General features: G+C 34.8%; 1 protein-coding gene across 4 annotated transcripts in view; it reads right to left on the reverse strand.

Annotated features, from left to right (window-relative positions):
• The window catches only part of IMMP2L (inner mitochondrial membrane peptidase subunit 2), a 419,753-nt gene that overhangs the window by 368,444 nt on the left and 30,163 nt on the right, over positions 1-21,146 (reverse strand). Inside the window, exon 5 of one of the 4 annotated variants that reach the window (XM_074539895.1) lies at positions 15,614-15,850. The exons of the other annotated variants lie outside the window; for them this stretch is intronic. Coding sequence (XP_074395996.1) covers positions 15,781-15,850 — 70 coding nt within the window. The 3' untranslated portion in view covers positions 15,614-15,780. Of the gene's footprint in view, positions 1-15,613; positions 15,851-21,146 lie in introns of those variants that run through there. 4 annotated transcript variants of the gene reach the window in all.

Below are 21,146 nucleotides of genomic sequence, written 5' to 3' on the forward strand. Positions count from 1 at the left end.
CTGCGTTTTTTAAACATAAATGTGGAAAGACAATAAAAAGAATTAAGCCTGTTATAACGAGGAAAATAGTGACTACTTTTAAGATGCCTTGGTCAGAGGACAGAATCCAAAGAACAAAGGCAGAAATGTATAACCCAGCAAAGAAATTACTTTTATATTTATTTTCATAAACAAAAAGCAGCTGTTTCAAAAGGCATGTCAAAATGTTACATTTCTTGTTTGTTACAAAGTAAAAATGGAAAAGATCCAATTTATTGCCTCAGTAGGTGATCTTCTGTATCAATTTATCTTCAATAGCGACTGAATATTTTAACAATATATATGTCAGCGTTAAGGAGCATAAGAGAGAAGGATTATGGTTTTAATGATCATAATCAAATCTAGAAGTCAGATCTCCCTTTAGACTGTGATAAACCATTATTTTCATAATTTCTAGAAGAAGTAAAGAAGGAAGCATAGGAGGAAAGAAAGTGAACTCAACCATTGACAAGTTTGCAAAACTGAGACCCCATAGCCTTGAACCCAATCTGTCAGGTATGACATCCTTCAAAGAAGGACAAAACTTTGCACTGACGAGACTCCTTATAATACACCTGTGGTGGGTTGACCCTGGCTGAACACCAGCTGCTCCTCCTTGGCTGGACAAGGGAGACAAAACAGAATGAAAGGTTTGTGGGTTGGGATAAGGACAGGGAGAGAACTCACCACTTACCGCCAGAAGTAAAATAAACTGAACTTGTGGAAAAACAAATTCAATTTACTACTAATAAGATCTGGGCAGGATAATGAGAAATAAACCCAAAACTTAAAAACACATTTTTACCCCACTCCTCCCTTCTTCCTGTGTTTAACTTCACTCCTGATTTTCTCTACCTTCCCTTGTGTCCTCCCCAGGGGCACAAGGGAACAGGGAGGGGGGTTGCGGTCAGTTCATCACATGTCTCTGCCACTGGGAGAGGACTCCTCCCACTTCTCCCCTGATCCAGCATGGGACCCCTTCCATGGGAGATAGTTCTCTTTGTATATGATATACACAATCAAAAGCTACTTCAAGACCCAAATCCTCAGGTTATCTTCTAGGCCCATGATAACACATGCTAACTACACCCGAAAATAATTTATTATTTAGAATTTTCATTTTGATGTTCTTTCCCCAAACAGTCATTCTGGTGTCATTCTGACACCCTTCTGGTGTCTCTTCTATAACGAAAAAAAAAAGGAGACAAAATGTACCAAGTTGCAACTTACATAATTTACCAAAACAGAGAGAAGCCCTAGGTCATCCTCATGATGCTGAAACCACAAGAAAGAAAACAACAGCCTCTTTTCCATAATAAAGATGCAATTTCCCAATACTTGTCACTACTCTGCCCCAGCCTGAGAACTCCAAGTACCATGTAATAGTGCAAGAGCTATCTGACACTCTACTGCCTTCAAGTAATAGTAATTTTTCACTTAGATTGGCAAACCATGATTTTTTTTGCTTTGTGAAGCACTAGGTAATGCATAAAATTCCAGGCTACATCCAGCAGAATTACTCTTTTCTAGATTCTGCTGATCAACCTCATACCTTAAAATGTCAGGCTTCAGATTTCATAACATTATACAAGATCATTTCTACACCTCCTAATGTAGTCCTCAGCATTTCCTCCAAAAAGAACAAAATGAATCAGGCCATGAAATCATGCTACCTCCTACAGTAGTTCCATCTGAAGGGGAAAAGAAAAGAAGAACTCCACAAAATTAAAACTTAAAAAAATAACACATCAAAAAAAGCCTTCTAAGAATCATGCAATTGCATCCTAATGCAATCATTTGATTCTATCTTTGTGACATGCTGGGAAAAAACCCCATGCCACTAATTAGTTAAAGTTATGTTGATAGTCCCATGTTCTACTCACATCAAAAACAGCAGAGATCCATATAGATACTGATTAATAGCTTTTAAGTGGAATAGATAACTGTTCTCAATTTAGAAAAACAAATGACACCACACTATTGCATTATGCACCCATTACCAGTCTTTCAAGTCTTCTTTCTTGATTTCATTTTAAATAAACATATATTTCAGTTTGGTTTTTTTACCAGATCTGCAAGCATCAATTTTGTAAAAAATTCCTTTTACAAATCTTCTGCTAAGAGTTGAAACTTTAAGCAAATATCTACAAAGGAAAAAAAATTAACAAACACAAGTATCTGAGCCAAAGCAGCAGTTTTTCTCTATCTGACTTCACTGAGTTCACATTAATAACTTGGAACTTAGTAATCTACATAGGAGAGCTAAATTAATTGCACAACAAAATATGTTCAGCTATTGTACTATACCTGCAAGTCTTACTATAATAATATTAAACTGATTTTTTTTCTAACTTCGAAAAAGAAAATGAAAGTTGATCATGAGCATGCAATTTTTCTTGATTCTCACAAGGAACACCGTCTCTCACAATATTTTTGTACCTGTGTCAGGACATGGATGGAAAACAAAAGATGAAAAATAAAAAGTCTGTATTACCAGGCTCAAAGGGTAGTGGTTCATGGATGGCTCGCTGCCTGAGAGCCAGCAATAAGTGGAGTACTGCACAGAGCTGCCCAGAGAGATTGTACAGTCTCTGTCTCTGAAAGCCTTCAAGACTGCATAAAGCCTAGCAGAATCTGGCCTGACATCATAGCTGGCTCTGCTTGACTAAGAGATTGAACCCCCTGAGGTCACAACCTCAATTAGCCTATGGTTAGGGATGTGATCCTATGATCTATGTCTCCCTGTTTAGTGAAGATATAAAGACATGTACACTTGTCTTTAAAAAGTGTCCGGTTTTTTTACATTTCTTATACACAGGCAGACAAGCTCAGAAGATTTTGAGTAATTTCCACTAACTATAGTAAAAATGATGGCCAAAGAAGTGGCTGCCCTCCCTAATTCTTTGCTTTGACCTCACCCATGGTACAAGTCAAACCTATTTGCAAAATTGCTCTTTACTTCCAACAACTAGACAGGCTGTGTGAATTATATGGCAAGTAAGTCTCAAGGCTTCATTCTCTGGACATGAAAGGCAGATACATCCTTTTAAGATAGTATCTCAAAAGAAGAAAGATAGAATAAAGCAGCCAGTCCAAAAAAAAATGCATCTGTGGGGAATTAATTCAGAGTAGGCATATCACTAAGAATGCTGATAAAATTCTCATGTAAATTCACTGTTCTCTCTTAATACAAAGAAAGCATTTTCCTCCTGCCTCTTCTTCCTTCCACTGGTGTTACTTTTTAACTCTTCATTAGCCATGTAACCCAAAAAAAGAATCTAAAACATTTGCTAAAGATCAGCATAAAGTAGTTTATGGTATCTTGGCATGCTGTGGTGCCATTAAAAACTTTGCATGAAAATAAAAGCTATGAAGCCAAATAATTATTAAAAAATATTGAATTATCTCTTTTACACAACGTAAAATTCAAATCAAAGGCACATTAATACATCTGTTAATATACCTGTTAAAATATCTGTTCCTGCTCAGTAGACAATACCAAAAAGAATTCTATTTATTCAAGGACACAATTATACAAGAGACATGAAGTGGAAAATTACCCATCAAGCCTTTCTTCCCATTGCCAAAAAACATTCTATACCATGTACTATCCAGCATTTTACTCTAGCCAGTTCAAAGTACATTAAATGTTTTCTTAGTGGTTTTCCCATGATTAAGGTGAGAACTCCCAACTCAAGAGTCACAGCTCAAAATCATCACTGCCAAATTTCAGAAGTTCACAATTACTGTTATTTCAAGGGGGAAAAAAGTCCTACTGTAAACAGAAAAGCAAACTTAAAGGAAAAAAACTATTCATATTGAAAAGATGAGAAATATATGCTGGTATACAACTGTGCTTCTAGAAATTAACAGCATTTTTATAAAAGTGATTTGGAAGTTCTGGTCAATTTGTACTAGTCCCAAACAATTTTTAATTTTCACATTGACAAGATTGTGTTAGGGAGTTTATGTAATGGAAGATGGCCAAAGGTAACAACCCTGCTTTCACTGGCATATACTGAATATCACATTCCAGAATTCTACAAAATCAAAATTACCATGTTTATAAATTTCAGTGCACAAGGGAAACACCAAACTACCTGGCAAGCCATTTAGTGTAGCACTACTACTGAGCAATATTATATTTAAGTGAATAGACTTTTTATTGATTCATTACCATCTCTCATCTACAGCATTCTATTTTTGACAAAACGAGAACACACATACATCAGCAAGATATAACAAATACTAGTACCATCTCTAAGATCTTTTTCAATCAAAAATCACCCAGTCAAATAGCTCTGGCTAGCTTATCTTTCTTTGGTTATTTCACTTCCAGCATTTGGTATCACTATGGACTGAACCCAGCTGTAACCACTATTTGCACTTGTAGCTCCCATTTTTGGTTATGCAAAATACAGTGAGGTTGTGAACCTTGGTGCCAGAAGAAAGGACACCAATCTCAATATTTTCTGGAAAGCTAAACATGCAATGACAAGGGAAAAATCTCTAGAAAGTCTGTCTATTTCCATTTATTAGAATTTAAATGTTAGAAAAGCACTACCTGATTCATGTTAAGCTGTTTCTGTACTACAAATGCTTTCCCTTCTAAAACTCTGAATTTCCACATTTGTGTGGGAACATAATATATAGCAGCAACTTACAAGTCCCTAAGGGAATCATGTCAATTGGCATTTTAAAAATTAATTCAGTGACCTACAATAATATGAGTTTCTTATGCATAATATTTGTCAGTAGGCAATGTGGGAAGTTCTGAATTCATTTAGAGAGCCAAAGCTCTATAAAGGCAAACAAAAATATTCTTGAATTGTTTCTTCTAACTTGGTGTCTTCTGGTGAAGGTTTGTAAAATAAGAGCAAGGAAAAACTGAGTATATGAAAGGGATCTCATGAAGTGTGGTTAATATTTAAAACAGAAAAGAAAAAGAAACAAAAACTTTTGGCAATATATGCCCAGCCAGCTACAGTATGGACCTGGTGAGACATTCAGAGCTTGTGGAAATTTTGCAAATCTTCTGAAAACTATAGCATGGTAGGTCTTATATGTGCTTGCACAGATCATTTTTAGCCACTATAAAGAAAATTTGCAACCATAAGCAGGACTTTGGGGCAGAAAACCCCATCTAAAAAGGCTTAATATCTAATTATATCAGCACTCCTCCTTCTGATCTTACATGTCAGTGAAATGTCAGAGCAGCAGTTCACTGAACAGTTTGTGTAAATGAGCCCTGCACAGGGCTGCATATCATTTTCCACAGTTTGCTGTAGTAAGTAAAAGCTGTCTTTAGAAACAGCTTTTTTCAATTTATTCCCATTGTTTCACTGTGCACATGAGTTTGTTTCTCAATAACAGAAACTGGGATGGAGTTACCAGAATTAGGGTTTAGGTGTCGCTGTACATGAAAACAGAGCGTATTCTAAGCAAGGATGAGATACCCATACTATTATAATACACACAAATAAATAGACTATTCAATATATTAAACATATACAAAGACAACAAAATATAGTCACATGAAGATAGAAGCAGAGTAGTCACTACTTAAAACCTAAGGAAAAAGTTTCAACTTTTAACTTCAAAATCCTGCTTATGAAGCTGCTCTCAAACATTTAAATGACACAGACAAGAACCAGTGAGTTTTGTTACAAAAGCATAATAGTTTACATCTGAACTATTTAAAATGAAGTACCTGTAGAAAAAAACTGCAAGAAGTGATTATGATTCATTAAACGATAATACAGTATATATTGTCAAATCTCCTATGTTTTCATGGACTCTGAGACAGCAAACAGTTCAGAAAATGCATGTAATTAATTGCCATCTGTCCTTCAAGGATAGTTTCCATTTCCAAATAGTAGTAAAAATATTTGAAATAGTGAACAGGAATTATTTTCAATTTCTACAGAGCATTTATTAAATCTCCATACTTAGCCCTGGATAAATATTACATTTTCTTCCTCAAGCAGGTAACTGCAAAACTTCCTCATTCAAGTACAATTGTCCATGTTTTTCTGGACTACAATAAACTTTGAAACTAGAAGCCTTTGCCACTGCACAACATATCTCTGCATAACACCAATATTCTTTTAGTCAAATACATAACATCTGACTGATAATCTGAAAAATAACATTCTCAGTAACATGAAAGTATTTTAATATATGATCAAACAGCACAATGGCCACTATCACAGAACAAAGAAATTAAACAGAAATCTAATAACACTGTAAGACAAAAATAATGCAAACAGATTACATTCCTGCACAGGATTAGTTTGTGGGGAGTTTGGTGGGTTTTTTAATTTGGTTTGCTTTGGTTTTCACTTTTTGGGGTTTTTAAATATGTTCTTTACTTAATGGTTAGGTTCTGGTTGTAGAATTTGTTTCACTCATCAGCCACAGTCACAGTTCCATCAGAATTACTGTCATGTTCTCTGACCTGACATCAGTGTGTAAGCATCTTCAGAAATAAGTACTAAAATTTCTTATGCAAATAGGCAAGAAAATTAGGATCTCCCTACATTGCTGACTCTCAAATATAGTGCTTGAACTTCAGTAACACTTGCTCTTTTAATACATTTTTGTCCTCCTCAGTGCCACATAACACAAAAGTGGAAGTCACACAAGACTTCAGTACTGGAGATACTCAAAATGCCTTTTTAAGTGCCTTCACAACCTGATGCAACATTAGCTCTACTTTAGGCATGTGTTTGGACTCCAAAGTTGTAAGCCTATATATTCACAGTTAGGAACTAAACTACTTTATGATTATCAGACAAATTAGGAAGACAGACCTAAGAATAAGGGAATAACAGCAGTGCAGGAACTAACAGCCACTAACAAGCTGAAACTAGTCTTACACTGACGGATGGTAAGAAGTAAGTCAAGTATGTATCTGAAATCTGTAGAAGCAAAGCTGGAATCCACATTAAGTGAAACAGATTTCACTAATAGCTACATTTTTATTTTTGCTGAATTTGCACCTACTGATGAAAACCAGTTTAGAGAGCAAGACCAAAAGTGTAAGCTCTGAACTGAAATTGCAAAAATGCTGAAAAAAAGGAGACACTTATGAAAAATTGCAAATAAAACTCAAGAAAAAGTGAAATAATTCCTTGAAGAAACTTTTAATAATTTTAAACCAATGAGTCAGACCTATAATTAAGGCAGCTGGCAGATCTCATTATAGTATATAGATACTAACTCAGTTCAGTTAGCCAAAGCTGGAGGGTGGAGGGCAAGACACAAGTAACTAACAAAAGCTCTGACTTCACACTTGGAGAAGAGTTGTATGTGATGTAGAAGGCTGCAGAAATCCCTCAGGACAAAAATAAAATGCCCAAAAGAAAGGAGGGGGGAAAAGCAAACAATCAAAAAAACAAATATACTTACTTTGGGGACAAAATAAAATTTAAAAAAATGAATACAAAGTAAAAACTTAGGGAAACTTTCACAAAAGAAATACTGCTAGAAAGAGCATAAGACAAGCATATGGGATGTAGGGCCATACACAGTATTTGCTAAACAACATACAACTGCGGGCAATGCAGCCAAGACCTGCCAACTCACATCCAGCAAGCAGACGGATGGACAGCGTGTTTAAAAAGCAACAGACGTAGCACTGCAAGCCTGCTTAGAGGTCACACTTAAAAGATCCAACCTGGAAAGGGGTACCTCTTCAAAACGAGAAAGCTTTGTGAATTCAGAGTGGAATTTAGACAATCTTAGATAAATGTCATTTCTGGAAAATGCATTAAAAAATTACTAGACTCAAAGCTTGATATAGAAGACAACTAAAATTGAGAGCTTAGAGTAAACAAGTAATTTTAAGTCTTAGATGACTCCGAACTAAGGCAGCAAAACCAAAACTAGACAAGCTTTTTCTTTTGTTTTTTAGCTATCATGATCAATAGTAATAAATCTTTTAAAAATCTGAAAGTTTATATCTCATTTAATAAAAATACAGAAAAATATAGAAGTAGAAAACTGTTTTGAAATATCAAGAGTATAGTGACACTTTATTTCTAAAATATATTTTCTCAAAAATGGTATTATACCCTCTACTACTTCCAGCTCAAGAAAAAAAAGAGTAAATTGCAATGAAGTTTATCAAGATGAGTTGAATGCTAAGAGAAGAGCTTCAGAAAAATTCTGTCTTCTCTTTCCAGAGGAGTAATGTTGTAAGCATTTTAATCAATGTATAGAATGCAAGTATGAGTAGAAACTACAAACTCTTCTTCCATTGTCCATCCCATTTAACCCAGGCTGGGCTGCCCCTGATGCCTTATGTTGAAGTGAAGGGAGCGACCACCTTTGTTGATTTAGCATCTGACTCCGATTTATTCATCAATCAGGCACTTGTTATAACAGTGTTAATTCACTTGCTGCATATTGCAAAATCTGAGCTCCTGATAGGCTGTAGAGAAAACTTCAGCTCCTCCTTTTGTTTACAATACCTGAAGTTAGTTTACTGAAACCAAGATCAACGTTCACACCATAATATGAAAAGTTCTCAAAACCTTTCATATCTGTTCCCAGTAGCAGCCAAGGTCAGAACGGTCTGAGAATCTTGTTGTTTATATAAAAGGTGGCTGAGAACCTTAATTATTTACAGGATCAAGCCTGGGAAAGGCTGCTTTACAGCAGGCTTCTATATTTCCCTCAGCTGAATACCTTCGTGGCCTCTTTCTTTAAGCCATGCTTAAACCAGGCTCTCCACACCTTAAGTTTTAGATTTTATATTTTTCAGTTTCTGCTGTGCTTTCGTGTGTAGTTCTGATCTTCATATTAAGTGCTGGTAAGCTCTCTTCACAGAGTAGCTACATAAAGCAATTCCTTCTCTAGCTGGGGTCCCAGGACAACTGATCCAAATTTCAGGTCCAAGAGCATAAACAAGGGTGAATTGAAGAGAGAAAGACAAGGAGGATGGAACTTCATAACCTGAAGCTATAATTGGACAATTAACTCCAATATTCAAATGGACCAGAACTTATAAGTTCATCTGGGCTGTGGCCCTGGCTGGGCTCTTGTATTGCCCAAGGTGTATCCTAAATAAATAAATATTAAATATTTATTAAATAAATACCTACTTTATTCTTTAACTCTACCTAGCCTCTACTCCAGGTCAGCCTTCTCAAGGCATCATCCCCAATGCACAGTATTGCTCTGAGAAACATGAGAGCTGAGAAAGCCTTGAGCAATGAGTCACCAGAGCTGCACAGACACAACCCCTCCTTCTTGCAGATCAAGCTCAGGTTAGCACAAGGAGCAGCCAGGGTACCAGGATCAAGGCTTTGGAAAAGAAATTGGTAGAGACAAGAGGAAGATTCTTCCTCCTAAACTTCAAGTGCCAAAGACAAAACTATTTATCTGCCCATAGGAATAAAACACTGGCTAGGAAAAATGGGAGACCTGGAATAATTTTAAAAGCTATAATGAAAGAAATGCTTCCTCAAAAAGGCCAAATTATGGAACAAGTTTTTTAGCATTTGCTAGAAAAACAATGGGTATTTATCTTTAACCAAGTAGCCAAAACACTGTAATATAGACACTGCTTCTTTTGCTTCAGATTTAATACGTAACTTCAGCCATATGTGTATACAATAACAAACTAATTAAAGAATTCACCTGGAAAATAAACTAGATCTATGAGGTTTTTCTTTTAGATAGCAAAACAGCTTCAATCCAAAATCATACTCCAATAGGGAATTCATATTTAAAGAAAAACTTCCTTTATCCTCATAAAGGACAAAGATTACTTCATGTCAACTGAAAAAGTTGATAGTAAAGGGAAAATGTGGGCTGAAATCCTCCAGGATAAATGTCTCTCTGATCAGAAACAATCCAAATTGATTCAACTTTAGACACCACATTCTTCACTGCAAAAACAAAGCAGAGAAAGAGAAAAGAGAGAAAAAGAGTACACAAAGAGAGAGAAGGCAGAAAGGGAGACATGCTTTTTACATTCTGAAGCAGTATGCAATTCCAAATATAAATTAAGTTGAAATAACACAACAAAGTTTTACTTATTAAGTCAATGGAGGTAATTTCTTTCCTCCCTTACTTGTTATATCAGTATCATGAAACAGCAGCTGATTTTCACAGGATGGAACTAAAATTAAGCAGGCTTACTTTGCAGCTTAATTGCTGATCAGAAAAAAAACAGCTTCAGTTAATAAAAGATTTTCCTCTACATCTCAGTGAATCAGCCTCATTCTAAATTTCACAATGCTGATACACAGCTGATAAGCAATCACTGCTTAATTTTTTTTCTATAAAGCAGTTTTTGTTATGGTACATTTGAGCAGATGAAACCCCTAACTCATGCAATATTCACCTTGGTATACTTAACACAAGCTAAAAACAAGCTAAAATACATTCTGTTGGTATGGTATATTGTTAGAATAATGATGTAGCCACAGCAGCAAAAGATTTCTTGGCAGAAAAATTTTTGTCAATCAAAATTCAAATAATAAAAAAATTATAGATACTGCTTTCCATTCAGAAGGTATCTCTACAAATCTGTGTGCAAATTTATAATTATAAAAAGGTTTTCATATCTACAAGCAACATTTAGAATATATATTGTTTCATATAGAGACTGTAGTTCTCATTTTTTATGTTTTAACCTGATATGAGTCTTATTTAGCAGGAAATCAATTACTGCCCTTAATTCCATCTGAGTATGACTGGTCTGCCCAGAAAGCAATAGATCAACTATAAATTTATGGCTCAATATGGATACCAGCCCACAGCTAAAATTTGCTGCTCTGTATAAGCAAGCACATTAAGCAGTCCTCCGGGGTAACGTATAAGCAGAAGTAACTCACATAATTCAACACACACTACGGGAAGAAGCCTTTCAACCACGTCTGTTCACCTATTTTTGGTCCAATCCATTTTGAAAAGAAGCTGTGCATATTGTCAATATAATGAATGAAATCTCAAGACTCCTCATAAATTTTACATGTCCTACGGGTTCTTTTCTTCACCATCATGTGAAATCTGAGTACTTAATCTGAGTATGCTTAAACTGAGCTGAGGAGTGAGGGGGTGAAGGGGAGTGTGGGATGTTTAAATTAAATTAAGTACTTTGATGAATGTGCCCTTTTATTGTCTACATCAACATTCTGTAAAATGCATGAAAGGAAAAACATTCAGCAATATTAGAGCCGTGTTTTCTTAAATTAACCTTGTTTTACTGTACAATCCCCTCAAACTTCACTGGTTTTCATTGCTGTAGCAGTTCTTCCCATACACCTTCCATTATGCCTTAGAGATTCCATTACTTATTTTAGTATGAAGAACATTATAAAAAGAAAGCATTTCTAAAATGTACTATGACATTCCTTAAGGAATAGGTTTTTATATCACTCTAAGAAAATAATCTCTGAATCCTAGTAATAAAGAAAGAACATCACTTCATAGTAAATACAGGATAGGAATTGTGCGTGTCTTCTGTCAAATGTAGTAAAACCAAATATATTTTATTATTTTATTCTTTGTAAGGCAAATATTCCCTAGAATAATCCTTTAAAAGAAGGAAGTTGGGTTATTTTTACAACTGAAGTAGAAAGCAATGAAGTGAGTACATCAGTGTTGGCCAGTGGGGTATATTTAGCAAAACAAAATTTCGGTTCCTCTTGTTCAGCAGCCTTAACTATTATCATGACAATTTTTTCAGTAAAAGGAAAATATTTGAGAGGCTGAGAATTTCTAAAGTTAAACCAGTATCTGTAAAAAGAGAAATCCACTGTGCAATAAAAAATACAAAACCAGATTTACTTAACTTTAAAAACCACCATTTTCCTCAATACACCTTGGTCTCCTCCCAGAACCATTACTGCTTCCACTAAATTTAATAGACATCAGAAAGGTATCAAAGCAGCATTTTTCTCAACAACAAATAAAAGTATTAGTTTATGAATCCTTAGTATGACAAATAAAAAAAATTAAACAATAAAAAAAGCACAGGTGTGGGGTGTGGGGTTTTTTATTTTTGTTCTGTCATTTGGGAAAAAATATTTTGTGAGAATGTCATAGTAACCTTGGATGTTTCACAGCAGAATTTGAAATTATGAAAAAAACCTACATCTAGCCAATGCATTTGTCTACAGGCATATTTCTCACTATTATATAGAAGTGAAGTTTAATTTTGGAGTTATGTGAACCTTCCCCCTGCTTTCTTATATTGCCTCAAGTTTCACAATCCAAGTGAAGTCCATAGATACAAGTTACCAATATGAAAAACATGGCAAAAAAAAAAAAAAAACAAACTAAAAGTTAAATAAACATCTGTCATTTTAAGATTATCATCACTACATAGTCAAGAATATACAGAAAAATTGTGATGGCATTCATTTTCCTGTTCCAGAAATACTTCTTCATATGCATTTTGACATCACTAACATACAAATTTAATACTAGCTTTGAGGTAATAATATTAATAATGGAAGACACAATGTTAATGTCAGGACTCAACACCTGGTCTATGGATACCTTCCTACAGTACATAAAGTACTGAAACAGAGATCATCTTTGAGTATTTTTCATTTTTTTACAATATTATACAATATGCAAAGGAAGATGAAATGTGAGAAAGAAAAGCACAGTTTTCACATAAATTACTATTTCTTGTTTTTGAGAAATACAATCTGAAGAGATTCTTCATTTATAAACAATGTTCTGAAGACTGTGTTGAGACTCCCATCCAAGCTATCCTGAATTTTACAGAAAGAGCTACTGAGAGTTGTAACACTGGCACAATTTTCAGCTAAATCTGAAACTAATGGTTGAAATTAGTAATCAGATCTGTGGATTTGTGACATTCCCTGGATGAAGAACAAAAAAAGAGCAAAAAGTACCTGGTAATTTTTGTTGTTTGTTGCCACAGGAAGTTGTAGAGGAAGTAATATTTAGCTTTTTATAGATCAGCTGTCCTTGAATTTGTTTAAAAAGATGCTGTAGACATTCAGGTACTATTTAACAGAAAGAAACATATCCAATGTCTCTCAATGCTGTTGAACTACATAGGGAAGGGCACACAGGTAGGGAATCCAACTGACAATTCACCTTCTTTTTCCAGTTTTGAAGAGATTGTGAAGTAAATGTTTCCTTTGTCAGATAGTTACAGTAAGCAGCCTTATATTTACAGAATATTCTGAGTTGGAAAGGACCCACAAGGACATTTGAGTGGCCCACACAGGGATCAAACCCATAACCTTGATGTTATGAGTATCATGCTCTATCCCCCTGAGCCAATCTCAGTGCAGTAAATCATTAGCTTAAGATGAATTTTCAGGCTGGACAGTGGCTGAAGCCCCTATACAAAACACTGTCTACTGTTTCAAAGTGCAAGAGTCTAATTAAGTAATTAGCTAAACATGTATGTATTTAAATGAAAAATATTGCTTCTAATTCTTCACTTCTGGGAAACTTCCAACACTCTCTTCCAAACCCTCATCATAAAATACTGCCTGAAAATCCTCTTAGATCAATGCAGTGAGAATCTAATTAAATCAAGTTGCTGAACTGTGTCCATAAACAGTGGTTTTAATTCTGTCAACTTAGTATCACTAATGCCATCCATAAATTTTGTCATATTTACAAAGAAACCATGAAAAAGTCACAGTTTCACTACATAATAAGTTATGCTCTCTTGTGTGACTTTAATGGGCTCTGTTAGGATAACAGCAGCCAGCCAATTTAAAATGTTCAGGCTTCATTTTGTCAGCATCTGTGATCCAAGGGGTCATTCATTAAATTATGACCTTATTTCTTCTGTGTGGTTTAAGAGACAGAGAGGAAGGAAGCGAAAAAAAAGAAAATAACATTGTAAACACAAGAACAGTATGGAAGCTCCCCAATATTATTTAGTTACCTGCACCTATAGCTCATTTAATAGATGCTTGATCTCAAGAGGATGAAAAACTGTTGACTGTTCAGTTTGACAGTAAAACTGAAGTCCCTTGTTGGTCAGATACCACAGTCTCCCAATAGGAGAGTCCAAATAGGTGCAGTGAAAAGTAGGAAATGTCACCCTGGAATTTAAGATATAGCATGGAAAATACTTTTTTCTGGGCAATAGTAAATTGCACGTAAATAATCCTTAAAACTATATGGTGAAACATACTAAAATAATTTCATTATTATTTGATCACCTAGATTAGGGACAAAAGTGGAAAATTTATATAGAAATGTGTTTTTATTCTAATTAGATTACATATCATTTATTTGGCCCATCATTTAACATAAAATGTCTAAAGATAATTGATAAAAACTCATTTCTGTAAGTGCTCGTTTTTCTCCACTGACTAGAGAGATATTCTGGTGAGTAGGCTTGATTTATGATATCTGACTATTATAACAATAGAGATAATTGGAGTAGGTTTAATGCAGAAACTCCCCTTGAGGCGACAAAGAAATCTACGTAGAGTTTCTTAAATAATGATGCTTTTGTCCTAAATCAACATCCTAGGCATGACAGAATATAAATAAGAGTAAAATAATAAGTTAGAGGCTTCATCCTTAAGCCTTCATTAGAGACTTCTGAAACACAAACAAGACATAAGATGCTCTGAAGGATGGAAACAGGCTTGCTCACTGGCCAAACTTTAACAGGTGAACTAGTCTGTTGTAATCTGTTTAAGTCTGCAATGATAAAGCAAAACAAACAAGAAGCAAAATAAAGTTGTCACAATATTCTCTCTAGAGTTGCTACTGAATAGACACTCCACCAAAGTGCAGCTAGGATCAACAAAAAAACAGTGTCAATAATATAACTTCTCCCTCATCAAGGCCTGTTCTCAGCTTCCTTGTTTACTCTCTCATGTCTCTGTATTTATCACAACTGGTTGAAAGAGGCATGACTGACATCCCAAATGAAGTGGGGGATGCAACACAGTTCATTTTTCAGTACCACATTATCTCTGGCTTGGGCATGATCTTGGATACAGATAATCTAAGCATCAAACCCCTGAAGACAAACCTAAATGTCTTTCGTTAGCATATAACTTCCATATAAATCCCAGTTACATTGGCTAAAGTGGTAAAAATTCCTTCCACCTCATTAGTATGAGCCTGAACATAACAACCCAAAACAAGCAAGAAAACTTCAGGAAGGGATCTTATTGCCATGCAATGGGTTGGGTTGAAGGAGACCTTGAAAGGTCACACAGTCCAACATGACCATCCATTCTGCCATGGGCAAGAATACACAGGACAGAATTAATTTTTTTGGGTTTTTTAATTGGATCCTAAATAGAACAAATCCCTACATGGATACATCACATACATGACTAAGACAGTGAATTATCCTCATATCCAAGTAGAGGATGACCATTCTAAGGAGAGGACCTTCAGCAGCTGAATACACACTCCATACAAACTGATGAAAATGGATTTTGTTTTCAAAAAAAAATAGTGTGTCACTCTAGGATCTAAAACATTTATATAGACCATAAACATATCCATAAATTAATATATTAGAAGAATTATATTGTATTAGAAGTAAATATTGTATTAGACATAAATACAATATTATATATTTGGTTTTTTAATAAGGTGTAAAACACATCAATTTAAAATTTTCCCTCTTGCTCCAAGCTTCAGATTTTCTGAACTGTTTTAAAATATATATTGGATTTGGATCCTAAGGAGAAAAACTTATCAATATATTCTGGACTTGCAAGAGCAAAATGGGGATTACATTCTCTCTTCTCACAGGCAATGCAAACATCATTCGCCCTAAAGAATTACAAATCCTTTCAGATTCTGGGCTCCCAGCAGCACCAACCATTGCTTTTGTTCCAGGTCACTGGGGGAAAGAAAAAATTACTGATTTTAATAAAGAACATACACATTTAAGAACTTTTGCAGAGTGTATGAGTAATATGCTGCAGTCATTCTGCTACTGCATGCCAGCTGGTTCAAAATCTGACCTCTTGTGTGTCAGGATACTTCCCAAATCAATCATGTAATATGAAATTGTTCTACAAGTATTACATACACATAATAATAATTATTGAATTATTATGCAAGATGCTTATTTGCCAGTTTGTCCATCAGAAATACTTTTTAACAAATATAATCATACCAATTCCTATTTGTTGAAATTCTTGCTATAATAGTTCTCAAATTGAATGTGATTTATTTTCTTCCTAAGTCAAAGATCATTTTGAATATCAGCTAGTTATATGAGTCCATGTTAGCTTGCCTTGTACTTGGATCAAATTTCCATAACAATCTCCAAATCAGTTTATTCTTAGACTACACATGGGAGACCAATCAGCAATATATGAATACAGCCATCATAACCCTGTTGTGTTCAAAAGGGTTCTTCATGAGATATCCTTAAATACTGTACAACTTCTAGCTTCCTGCAGATGAAGGTCATGATAAAAGCAGCATTGATGTGTTTTATTATTTGTTCACTTTATCAACTGCAAGTATCAGACAAAGAAAGAAACAGTAAAATAATAAAACCTTTACTCAGCCCATTCCAGTAGCAGTCATATTACTATTAATATATTATGAAGCAGGAGTATAACTGGTAGATTAGATATACCAAGATTGATTACTTCTAGCCCGAAGTAATTCTCGGTGCTAAAAAGAGCAAATGCTCTGTTCATGTTCTCTCTATACCAGGAGCTAACCCGTTTGCCAGCCCTGCTGCAGCCACCTAGAGAATGCACTTGTTGCTGCCATGTCACACCTCGTGAGCTTCAGTAAATAGTACATACAGCTACATGCAGGAATTGAAACAAGCCACACAGAAGAGCTAAATGTAGTTGCTAGCAGAAATTTCTAGAATAGCCCAGGAGGGTTTTTACAAATCAGGACATGAAGAGTCCCTTCAAACCTAAATTTCCCTTGATGGTCAACTGCTGCTGTATTAGCAAATCTTGAGAACTGGAAAACCTTGCTGAGCTGTCTCATCTCACATATAGTTACACCGTTGAAATGTGAAATACAACTGCTAAGAGTCTTTGCAATCTTTTCAAAGTATTTTCAATCAATTCAATCATAGATCTATTAGAGTAACAGTATGCTATACCTGTTCACAAACCTCAGGTAATAGCTGGTTAAAACATACATAACAAACACGCACAAAAAAACTTTTAAGTAATTTAAAGGAGAAAAGTGTAATTTACAATTAGCTGAAAAAACAGCAGCAGACTTCAGAAGAGTGGGAGACAACAGCTCCAAAGCTGCAGTCTCACAGACTTAATGTAAATACTTATATAAATCCCAACCTACTTTACACACTTACAAACTCCGTAGTCTTTTTAATACCAAAAATGGCCACAGGATTACAAAAGAGAACTGAAAAAAGGGAAAATTGGAAGGCCAGCTACTCAAAACTGTCTCAAAGATAATCACTGTTATAATTTCTCAAAAAGGATAGGCAAAGAGGGAAATAAAGAGGAGAAAATATTCCATATGAACATGCTTACCTGTTTCAATTATAAAAACTAAGGAAGCATCTAGAAACAGTTTCAGAAATTAAGATTCACTTTTTTCTGCTAAATTTGGGTTCAGACACATTAAGACCTTTGTTTTGCTAAGTCAGGTTTAACTTAATGTTAGTTAACATATACTCACATCATTAATTTCTCCCAGTAAGGAATCACTCCAATATTGCGCTTTCCCATCACTGTCAGTTAAAACCTGTCTCTAGATAACATGCAATAACATAAGGGCCTTAGAAGGCTCAAGAAAGAACGTTCTTAAAATTTCCTGGCATTTCAGGGTATTTAAAAGGTGTTGCAATAAATGTATGTCAACTATATCAACATTCTCCTTCACTTATCAAAGGTGTGCACGCTGTTCCTATGAAGTAGTAGTAGTATTGACCTGGAACAATTCATATTCTTCACAAGTTTTTCAATGACATCACCATTCACAGTGAAGAAAATGTAGTTAACAACAGAGTCTATGGAAGCTATTTCTATTTTAATCAGAAATGTGACACCACCTTATCATAAGCTGCATGGAACAATGAATTTAAACCTCTAATTCTGTCTATGGATTCAGGTAAGCTATATCAATTAAGGATACAGGAAATAATTTGTAATCAGGTTTTCCCTGCTAATGTTAAACAGGTAAGCCTTTCAACTCAAGTAAAGTAGAAACTAAAACAAGTTTTTTGTGAAAAAAGTACTATCGTCAGCGTCCTAGATGACTGAGGGACACACTGTGCATGAACACGCATTTAAAAATGTTACAACAGTATTTCTTCACTAAGGTCAAACTCAGCACCAGTTTAAAAATAGCCTCTTCTGAGGGCGAAGGGGATCTTATGCAGACGCAAACATCACAGCAGGCCTTCTGGGTGTACAGGATGCTATTATCCTTTGCTTGCTGACAACATACTTCCTTTATATGGCAAGACCACACTTCTGTCATTACACTTGCCCTAGTTCTGGAAACATCAAAGTTATTGTTCTGAGAATGCCACTAATTTATCCCTTAAAGCAAACATATAAAACAACACATAACACAAGAAATGTGCTCACTAGCTATCTCTTTTTTGCCTTAAGATATACACTTTTAATTACTGAAACTCTAAATGACATTATGGATGATGAGTTTATGAGAGCAATAATTTTAAGTTTTTACTCATACCTTTTCCCTTCCCTAGTCCAAAATTTTCTTTATACATTAATTTTTTACATTTCACAAAGGTAGCAGCAAAAACGATACCTAAAATAGCAGGGAAAAATCAGAGCTGAGTGGCAAGAGAATAGGCTGGCTAGAGTGTTCTTCTCCATATTGGCACAAGACACAGGTCAAATTCAAATCAATTTAAGTTCTATTTATGAAATAAAAAGATTTTTGTCAATTCTTCCTACATAAAGTCATTAAATTACAGACATGACATGAAAATTTGTAGGTAACCCCTGTCTTTGCTTCCAGTGTTCTGTCAAATGAACTTCTTTGCCTTCATTTTAGTTGCCTTTTATACTTTATTACTGACATATTTTTCTCTGATTTTCAGTCCTTTATGAATGAATCCAGTCAGACTTCATTGAAAATTTAACAAGTGAGCAAACAACTGCTTGTGTACTTTAGCAGGCTCCACTTCTCACTTGGGAACCATGCCCTCATATATTGTCAAACCATTTCCCTTTACTATGGTACGTCAAATACATCCCTGTTTTTGGACATCTCCTTGCAGTCTTCCCACCCGACTGATTGTTGCACCACACACATCTGCCTAAACCTACTCATTGTTTCTCCTTCAGAGGATTTACAATCTAGTTACAAAACCTAAATGCAATCTGACCATTCTCTGTATGGTTCAGCTATTAACAAAACAGGTTTTCAATGCGTGGCTGGGTCTTACAGAAGGAGTTTTAAGATAAATATCGAAACCACATACACAGAAAAAGAGGTTTTTAGAAACTCTATTTCCATGCTATAAAACAAATTTAAAACAACATAATGCTTATTGTAAACATGAATTTATTAGTAATGTAAACTGTGATAGTGTATAGCTATTATGGCTCACACTTTAAAACTTCCATTTGATGTAAACAAAACAGAATCATTCAGCTTCAGGAAAGGACCTCTGGAAGTTAGCTACTTCAGCTTATGACCAAAACAGATGCAACTGGAAAGGAAGATGAGGATGCTTAGGTTTTTGCCAGTCCAGTTTCAATTAAGGCTGGAGGCTTCATAGCCTCTCTGGCTATGAGGTGATTCTAATCCTTCTTTTTTTCTTCCCCATATGTATAGTCAGAATACCCCTTGCTGCAATTGCGGCCCCTGTCGCATCCTTCTACTGTGCATCTCTGAGAAAGACTTTTCTCTGTAGCTAATCATCACATAGACAGTTGGCAATAATGATAAGTCCCAAACACAAATACACATGCTTATTTTTAAAGTTAAATGCTGTTCAATTCGACTTTTCAGAAACAGCTGATTGCACATAAAAAACTAATGTTACTTTCATCAATATAATTTCCCTAGAAAATACAGTGATTATAAGGTTAATTATCATTTTAAACCTGATAATTTGCCATTCCCTTGCCTTTACCTTTGCTAACAGGTTGAAAAAAACCAAAAACAAGGCCAAGACTGCTTATTACATGCAAAAATATTCATGTCCACAATATACTCAGCACAGGTCAAGACCCATGTTTTTTCTTCCAACTTCACCAATTAGATAGGAAATAAATATTTTTCATGTGTAAGCAAAATTCACTTTGTCAGCATATGTGTAGTTAATTGAAAGATTCCTAGAAGAAATATTCTGTAGTTAATATTTATGGTTGCTCATAATACAACTGACTAAACTGACTTAAGGGAAGTTATTACTGAAAGATACCAAGTCAGCTGTGGCAATAATTTGTCCAAGAACACAAAGTCTGAAATATCCTGTAAAACAAAATATCACCTCAGTATTTCCTAAATTGTACACAAAATGAAAACAGGCTAACTGCCAAAACAAAAAAAAACCAAAAAAAAAAACACCACAAAAAAACAAAAACAAAAAAAAGGATAAAATGCATTTAGGTATCTTTTTGCATAAAAAGAACCAATTTAATTTGGTTAATTGCTTACATCCAGAACGTATAATATAAATAATCAGGCTTTATACCTTAAGAAAAATTATTGTATTCTAGGATTCAAGAACTGCTGAATCATACTGTAACATCCTACATATATTTCTGTTATAGCTTTTATACTACGGCAGATAGCAAACCTTAGCATTGGAATATAAAATCCTTGATGCCAAGGAGCTGGATCTCTTTGAAAGATAATGGTTTCACATGGAAAAGAGAGAGTAAGCTGATTTCCAGAGTTATTCTAGGAAAAAATAAAATATATTACTCCATCTCCTCATAGGTATACAACAACTTCTTCATAATTGATGATATAACATCTTTAGGTGCAAAATGTGTACTGTTCACAATTCAAGTAAAAAAATATGAAAGGCAAACACTTGAAATAGTGAGTTCATCTTAAACAGAATCTAGCATCTCACAAATTCAGCACTCAGCACTTCGTAAGTGCAGTGAAACATAACATTTGTTATCTTCTCTAAGAATTAGTTGAAACGTTGGCTTCACTTTCAAGGGAAGGAAATTACTTTCAAAGTACCAGTT

Source organism: Zonotrichia albicollis, chromosome 4, assembly GCF_047830755.1.
Source record: "Zonotrichia albicollis isolate bZonAlb1 chromosome 4, bZonAlb1.hap1, whole genome shotgun sequence".
Taxonomy (NCBI): Eukaryota; Metazoa; Chordata; class Aves; order Passeriformes; family Passerellidae; genus Zonotrichia; species Zonotrichia albicollis.